This window comes from Oryctolagus cuniculus, chromosome 1 (assembly GCF_051225735.1).
Source record: "Oryctolagus cuniculus isolate XC-2025 breed Fujian yellow rabbit chromosome 1, ASM5122573v1, whole genome shotgun sequence".
Classification (NCBI taxonomy): domain Eukaryota; kingdom Metazoa; phylum Chordata; class Mammalia; order Lagomorpha; family Leporidae; genus Oryctolagus; species Oryctolagus cuniculus.
The window spans coordinates 111,928,770-111,936,534 of record NC_142867.1 but is presented as its reverse complement, the minus strand read 5'-3'; the positions used below and the strand labels follow the sequence as shown (position 1 = coordinate 111,936,534).

At 62.5% G+C, this 7,765-nt stretch overlaps 1 protein-coding gene across 2 annotated transcripts; it reads left to right on the top strand.

Annotated features, from left to right (window-relative positions):
• Positions 1 to 455: 455 nt before the first annotated feature.
• On the top strand, positions 456 to 5,701 carry LOC127482598 (FXYD domain-containing ion transport regulator 6). Of its 2 annotated transcripts, none has more exons than XM_051837718.2 (7): positions 456 to 620; positions 1,160 to 1,198; positions 1,302 to 1,376; positions 1,864 to 1,900; positions 2,578 to 2,627; positions 3,041 to 3,091; positions 4,522 to 5,701. In XM_051837718.2, the coding sequence occupies exons 1-6, from the start codon at positions 497 to 499 to the stop codon at positions 3,067 to 3,069; spliced, it is 354 nt and encodes a 117-aa protein (XP_051693678.1). In that variant the 5' UTR covers positions 456 to 496; the 3' UTR covers positions 3,070 to 3,091; positions 4,522 to 5,701. The 2 variants fall into 2 exon arrangements, with proteins under 2 accessions (XP_051693678.1, XP_051693680.1); XM_051837720.2 differs by having other exon boundaries at positions 472 to 620; positions 1,163 to 1,198.
• Positions 5,702 to 7,765: the final 2,064 nt, after the last annotated feature.

The following is a 7,765-nucleotide window of genomic DNA, read 5'->3' as shown; positions in this document are numbered from 1 at the left end:
GCAGCATCTCAGGGTTCCCGTGGGGCATCCAGTCAGCAGCCTGCCCACCCACCCAGCAGGCTGGCCCTCGGGCCGCTGGCTTACCTGCCCCTTTTAATCTGATTCCCACGAGAATTTCTGATGTGTGGGGTGGGGTGGTGCTGGCTGTGGGAATTAGGCCAGGAAGCCCCCATCAGAATACTAGAGATGCCCAAGAAGGGTGGACTGGGGGAGGAACTCGGATGAGATTTCCCCAAAGTCCTTTTACCACTCCAGCCCAGAGACCACGTGGCCTGGTTGGGAGTGGGCTGAGGATCCGGGCCCTGCACCTGCTGTGGCGGGAGTCCACGGGCCTCTTGGCCTGTGACACACGGTAATCACCGAGCCTGCTGAGTGCGCTAACGGATTAATACAGAGCTCTCTGCAGCAGCTGATAAAGGTCAGCTCTCCACTCAGGTTGCTTGGCCTTGCGCCTGTAGTGAGTGCTGAGGCAGGAACCGCTGGGCAGGGCAGACTGATGGCCGCGGTGGGGCTCTCCTCCCCAGGGACTCCTGTGATCCTCCCTCTGTCTGCAGACGCCATGGAGGTGGTGCTGATCTTCCTGTGTAGCCTGCTGGCCCCCCGCTTGGTCCTGGCCAGTGGTAAGTGCCCCCCACTGCGCCCCCAGACTTGGAGGCGTAGGTTCTTCCTGTCTGGTCAGGTCCCCTCCCATTAGTCGGCAGAGAAAGTCCTGGAAGGAGACAGCAGGTCATGGCCGAATCCCATTGCCCGTCTCCCCACAGCGGGGCCCGCAGGGTCTGCCATCGCGCTTTCCATGCCCTGTACTTCTGGCTTTGAGCTCTGGGGGTCAGAGCTGCATGTTGGTTTCTACGCCCTTCCTATCCAGTGTGCTGTTTGTTGCCATGACGCCTTCCTTGGTCAGTTTCCCCATCTGTCACCAGAGGAGAGCAGTGCCTGCCTCCAGGGGGTGATGTTAGAATGAGAAGGAGCAAGGACTTCACTGGCCTCTGAGCCCTCCAGGCCCTGGCCCCCTGGCTGAGCCTCACTTACCGGCAGGTCTGCCCCTCCCTGCCCTGCAGGGGAACCCCTGTGGGGCCCGAGATGTGCGAGCCCTGGTCAGACCCTTGGGAACCAGGACAGGCGCCGGCTGCCTCCTGACAGCGTCTCTCTGTGTTCGCAGCAGCTGAGCAGGAGAAGGAGAAGGACCCTTTCCATTATGGTGAGCAGTGACACCAGCCCTGGGTGCTGGGAGAGGGCGGCTGTGTCACAGGGCCTGCCCGGTCCTGGCCCCACTCCGTCTCTCACCTCCATTCCCTCCGCAGACTACCAGACCCTGAGGATCGGGGGATTGGTGTTTGCCGTCGTCCTTTTCTCCGTGGGGATCCTGCTTATCCTAAGTAAGTGTGTCCCTCTGTCCCCCGGGGCTGCCATGCGTGGATGCTGCACACGAGCCTGGCCGTCTTCCCTGCGCCCAGTGCAGTGCTGGGCGCGTAGTCAGTGCTCAGCAAAGCAGCGAGGCAGGGATGCGGGAGGGGAGACCCCGCAGAGGGGGAGGGGCAGAGAGGCTCTCCCGGTGCCGGGGCTGGCCGTCACAGGAGGCGGGAGACAGATGCTGTGTTCCTTGATGTGAGCCTGGTCTGCACGGAGCTCCTGCCAGCGGTGCCGCCGTCCCATCTGTTGAGTGTGCTGCCTTGGGCTCAGAAGGCCCCACCCCTCCTGGCAGGGCTGCTGCACACAGGTGTGCGTGCAATGCACCCCACCCCCCAGATCCAGGGGGCGCTTCCACCTGTACGGGCTCAGGGTAGCCTGGCCAGGGCTGAGCCAGCAGCATGAGCTGGGACTCACGCCACGAGCCTAACCTGGGACGCTTTGCTTGCCTTTCAGGTCGCAGGTGCAAGTGCAGTTTCGCTCAGAAGCCCCGGTGAGGATGCTGTGACGGTGGACGTGGGCGGGGAGGGGCTCGTGCGTGGCCCCAGAGGGGTGTGCCAGGGACCCTTGTCTCACAAAGGCCCTGTGTGCATAGTGGAAGTTGGAGGCTCGTCAGGGGACCTTGGGGGAAGAGGAGAGGTTGAAACGTGAAGTTAGCACATCCCTCCCTCTCCTGATGGCAAGAACGTGCAGAGCCTTGGCCGGAGCCCTCCAGACAGTTGGACCTGCTGGGAAGAGAAGGAGACCCCGTGGCCTCTCCGGGGCCCCTCCATGCAGGACCTGAGATGCTGTCCCTACTTGTCCCCTCTTCTGAAGCCCTTTTAACTGAGGGGACTCTCGGCCTCCCTCTCCACCCCCACACAGGGGTCGCACTCCACTAATCCGGAACAGAAACCAGGGGTGCCCCTGGACCCCTGAAGCCCAGGGCCTGCATCAGGACACCCCCAAGGCCCCACGTGGCCGTCCCCAGTGCCTCTGGGGCTGACACACAGGGCGCCTGCAAATTTCCTGTCCCGACTGCTCTGTGTGTCCCGGGCACCTGTGGTACAGAGCACGTGGACTGCTCAGAGCCGCTGCAGGAGACCCATCCCACGCGGCCCTGGCCAGCAGGGGGCAGCTGTGAGTTCTCCCTGGAGACCTGTGACGGGGCTGTGTGTCTTCCTCCCACAGGGCCCCCGGGGACGAGGAAGCCCAGGTGGAGAACCTCATCACCGCCAATGGTAACTGTCCCCGACCCCCCTCCCAGGTGGAAGAGAGGGGGCTGCAGGGGCCCCGCGGGAGGCCAGGGAACTACCCGGCACCAGCTGGGGCCGCCCTTGAACTATAGCCAGCCAGGCCTTGCCGTGCCAGGTGGGGGCTGCCTGGGGCTTGTACAGTGCCTCTCGCTGCCACTGCCACCACCACCACCACCACCACCACCACCACCATGCTGCTTATAGCCCTGGGAGGGAGGCCATGGGGCCCTCGTTTTCCAACCCAGGGGTTCAGGGAGCATGCCCGAGCTCCTGGGAGCAGCAGCCACAGGGCAAGGACCTTGCGTGTCCCCTTCAGACTGTCCGGAGGCAGGCACGGGCAGGACAGCCACAGGGGTGGGGTCCCCACTCACTGCAGCCCCTTCTGGTTTTCTCGGCAGCGACAGAGCCCCAGAAGGCAGAGAACTGAGGTGCAGCCCTCCGGCGGGGAGGTGAGCCGCTCATGGGGGTCTGGGCGGGGGAGGCCGGCGCAGGGAACGGGGCTGGCTGCTGCAGCGGACACAGCTCTTCTAGTCCACCTGGTCTGCGGTGCCTTCAGGAGTCGAAAGGGACAGCGAGCATCCTGCCTGCACACCGTGGGCATCAGAAATGGGGCCTCCAACCGTGCCCGAGGGTCAGCCCCGCAGGCCTCGTCCCAGCCTCCACGTGGGCACGGCCTGGCGAGGAGTTGGGGTTTGCACAGTGCCACTGGTGTCAAAGTAGCCTCGATGACATCATCATGAGTCACAAAGACCATTTCTGGAGAGCCACTTAAAAAAAATGTGTAAAATTTCCAACCCTGTGCAGAACTAGCTCCAAGAGAAGTAGCGCCCCCTCCTATCCTGGTGCTACCAGTCGCTAAGATTGCAGGGTCCTGTCTTTAGGATCAGTTTCCAGTGTGTGCTCAGGGGACACAGAAGTCACCACAGGTCCCTGCATCCCGGTGTCCAGAGTGCAGCCCCTCCCAGGCCCTCGCCAGCCTGCCAGAAGCAGCAGAGTAGGACAGCTGGGGTTGGGCCCATTCTGTGGCTGCAGAAACTGAGGCCAGTGGGCATAGCTACACAGACCGGATGTGACAGGCCCGGCTTGGAGCTCAGGTCCCTGGCTGGCTGTCGGTGGGTGCCATTTCCACAATGGCCCCTGTCCTGCCTGTCCCACATGGGGACCCCCTGGGCCATGCCAGAGCATCGGGCTTCCATCAGCTCACTTTGGCCTCTCCTTCCTCTACAAGTGAGGTATGAGAGCCCCCAGCCTCCACCACCCTGCTGCCTGGGGATCTGGTGCCTGACACACAGGTTCTCCTGGGATCCTAAGGGCCCAGTGTGCTTGAGTGGCACCTGGACCCATTCCCTAGTGCCTCTGTGTCCCCCTGAACAGCCCGCAGGTGGGCTCAGGACGTCCATCTTCTGGGTGGGGCTCTGCAAGGTAGTGGTGGCCCCGGCTGGAGAGGGCCACTGGTCCCCGTCTAGGAGGTGGGCGTCCTGCTGGGTAGTGTGGTGTCCTGTGCACTGCCGCTCCCCTGGCCAGCCAGGCTGTGCCTCCATGGCAATGGCATGGAAAGGCTCCAGGCAGGCAGCCTCCAAATGAGCGGGCTTCTCCTTGAGTTTTATTTCTCCCATGTGTCAGCACTGGGGGCACTTGCTGAGTGTGTCTTGGGTTCACGGCTGCCGGGCCCTGGCCGGCCTGGGAGCCCCCTTCCCCTGAGGCCCCTGCTGTCTCGGGCCCCTGCCTCGCTTCTCTGCAGCCCAGGCGTGTCCTTCGTGCTTAGCCGGGGACCTGGGGCTTTGAAAGGCCTCGCTCAGGGCGGGGAGGGGAACAGATCAGGAGCTCCCGCGGGAGCCGCAGCTGGGCTGTGACTGAAGTTCCCTCGCTCCCTCCCCAGCCTCCGGAACCTGCAGGCAGCTGCCCGGACTGCGACGTTGACACTCGAGAGAAGCAGCCACTCCGGTAGCAGACCTTTTCCCCTGGAGAAGCCGAGAACTTGTGTGTGCCCTGCTCCCCAGTCCCCTCTAACGTCTCCCTAATGATGCAGCCTCCGCCCGCGGTCCCGGCCCCCTCCCGTGACGTGTCCATGTGTCCATGTGTGTTTGCTGCCTGTGGTCTCGTGGCTACTTGTTTGTGGGTGACACCGTGTTAGTGAACTGTGGACTCGCTCCCCTGGGCAGGAGCTGTGCTCTGGCACTGCCGGCTCCTCCCTGCTCCTACTGCCCCCCCAGCACCTCCCACTCTTCCCGGTCTTCCCCCACCAGAGACCAGCCCTTGTCTTGATTGGGGGGTGGGGGGCAAGGTCAGAGTCGGAGCCTGGGCCAGAGACCCCAGCTGTTGCGGGAGCCGGGAAGGCTTGGCCTCACCCTCACCGTCACCCTTCATGGTTCTCTGCTCCTTTCACAAGTACCTGGCTCCTGTCCCGCCCCCGCCCCCCCCCCCACGCACACGCACAGGCTCACACATGCCAGGTCTGGTCTGAAGGTCACTCAGCCGTCGCAGATTCAGAGCGAGCAGCCCGAGAGCCTGGTGCAGCCTTCAGGCAGCCTCACACGGCCATCTTCCTCTGGGGGGCTTCCACCAGGAGCACCCAAGGATGCCAGGCCCAGGGCTTCCAGCCTGTCCCCCTGCATGTCTTAGCAATAACCCCATGGGCTCTGGGGCCCCCTGCGTCCTGCTTCCCAGACCTCCACCTGCAGCCCGGCTCGTCCCTGATGTTGGGTCTCCAGCAGGAGATGCTGAGGGTCTCCTGCCCTGTTGAGGACGCTGCTGGGGTGGGCAGCAGCGGGTGGGGAGGTGCCGGGGTGGGCGGTGGGTTTGGCTACTCTGACTGCATCTCTTCTCTGCCCGGCCATAGCCGGAGCGGTGAGGGCTGAGGGAGACCCTGGGCTCCGTGCAGCCCTGCTGCAGAGGGCTCAGCTGCACGGTGCAGGTCCCAGGAATGGAAATGCAGAGTGGATCCCGGTGCCCTCGTGGAGCCCCCACACCATGCCGCCGCGCCCAGGGCTGCCCCTCTGTCTTGTGCTCTCTCCTCGCGATAACATCAGAAACAGGAATAAAATATCACTTGTTTCCTAGCGGCTCTGGGGCGCTTTGCTTTCTGTACAAGAACTTAACCATCAGGAAGGCCTGTGAGCTTAAAGGGCCAAACCGTGGCCGTCCTTGGCCAGGGGAGGAAGTGAGGTCCAAGGAGGTAGCCGGGCAGGTGCGTGTTCATCTCCGCTGCTTTGGCAGACTCTCCCACCCCCACCCCGCCCACTTCTCTCCCTGTCCCTTCTCTGCCCTCCTCCCGCTGCCCTACTGGCCCTCACCCCCCACACCCCAGCCTGGGTCCCCACAGTGGCGGGGCTCCATCCCATCACAGCGCTGGTGCGCTCTGCACCTCAGAGAAAGGAAGTCACTGTGGCTTCTGCGAGGGTCAGTGGCCTGGTTAAAGCTTCTGACTTTTATTTCTGCTCAGGTCTGGGGCTGCAACCAAAGGCCTTGTGAAAGATGGATGTGGGTGGTCGCTTGGGTTATGCTCAAAGCCCTTACCAGTCAGGTGCCCCCTCCTCTGGGAAGCCTTCCTGGCCTTAGGTGCAGTGAGTCCCCTGTATTCTGGTAGCACTTGGTCCCTGGCTGTCTGCACAGTCGGTGCTCTGTGCCTGGATCCACACTGTAGGGAGCGGCCGGATCATGTCCCTGTGCAAATCGGCCTTTGTGGCACTGGAAAGGGGGGCTCTGGGGTTACCTAGGACATCTTCCCAAGGACAGTGCTAAAATTTTAAAATTTAAGTGTCAACTTTACTTGCTTGAGAGGCAGAAGGTCAGAGAGAGGAAAGGCAGTGGGGGAGAGCTCCTGTTGACCAGTTTACTCTCCAGAGACCCTCAACCCAGGCTTCCCACACAATTGGCAGGTTCCAGTCCCTGGAACCATTCACTGCTGCCTCCCAGGGTCTGCATTAGCAGGAAGCTGGGGCCAGGGCCAGGGATGGAACCCGGGTACTCTGATGTGGGACACAGGTGGCCTATGCCTGACACGGCACCCCACCCCACACACAGACACACACACACACAAGACATTTCAGTTGAGTTTCTGAAAAAGTACTGTTAGGCCGCATTGTGGTGCAGTGGATTCAGTTCAAGTCCCGGCTGTTCTGCTTCCAAATCCATCTCCCTGTTAATGTGCCTGGCACTGCAGAAGGTTATAGCCCATGTACTTGGGTGCCTGCCACCCACATGGGAGACCTGGATGGAGCTCCTGGCTTCTGACTTCTGCCTGGCCCAGCCCCAGTCACTGGGGCCGTTGGGGGAGTGAACTGGCAGATGGAAGATCTCTCTCACTGTCTCTGTTCCTCTGAGTTTCAAATAGACGGGTAGATAAAGCTGGAGGGGGCCCAGCTTCCTCCTTCCGGAGCACTGGTGTTCACATGCAGGGAGGAGTGGTCCCATGACCCGGGCGGTCCTACCCAGAGCACAGCTGTCCCTGCAGGGCACTGACCCGCGCCACATTCTCCAGGCAGGCTCCGGTGGGAGGTGAGTGGCCTGGGAACAGGACACATGGAGGTCAAAATAGGGAATAGCAGCAGCAACAAAAGGAATTAGAGCAGCGATGTCTATGAAGCACTCACTGTGTGAGCATGAGACACTGTGCTAACCCCGGGAGGGCGTGGCCGTGTCTGCTTCCCCAGCCTCCAGGCATGGTCCCATGTTCCTACTGGTGATCTGGCTGAGAGGGAAAGCTGCCGTGTCCCCGAGGGAATGCCCTGGTCTCTGCAACCTCCCGTGTCCTGCCCCTTTCGCCTCCCAGCGACACCCCCTGTTCCTGCAGGTCCTGGGTCTGCAAAGGCTGCTGCAAGAAGGCAGTCTGCCTTCTGGGTCCTGGGCACCGTGGCCCGGCTCCCCCTGGGGTTTCGCAGGTTATAGGTTAGAGCTCGGCCGGTTGTTCTTGGAAGAGAGAGGCAGAGCACAAGCAGCTAGGGGGATGCCAGGCTGGAGCCACGCCAAGGTCACTGGTCCCCTCCTCTGCCTGCCCCAGGACCGCAGGCCGGCGGGGTGGCTGGGCAGAGCCGGGGTAAGAGAGCTCGCCAGCTCCGTCTGGTTCACCCCACCTTGTCCCTGGCTGCTTTGCCTCACCAAGGACAGGTGTGTCGGCCTGAGCT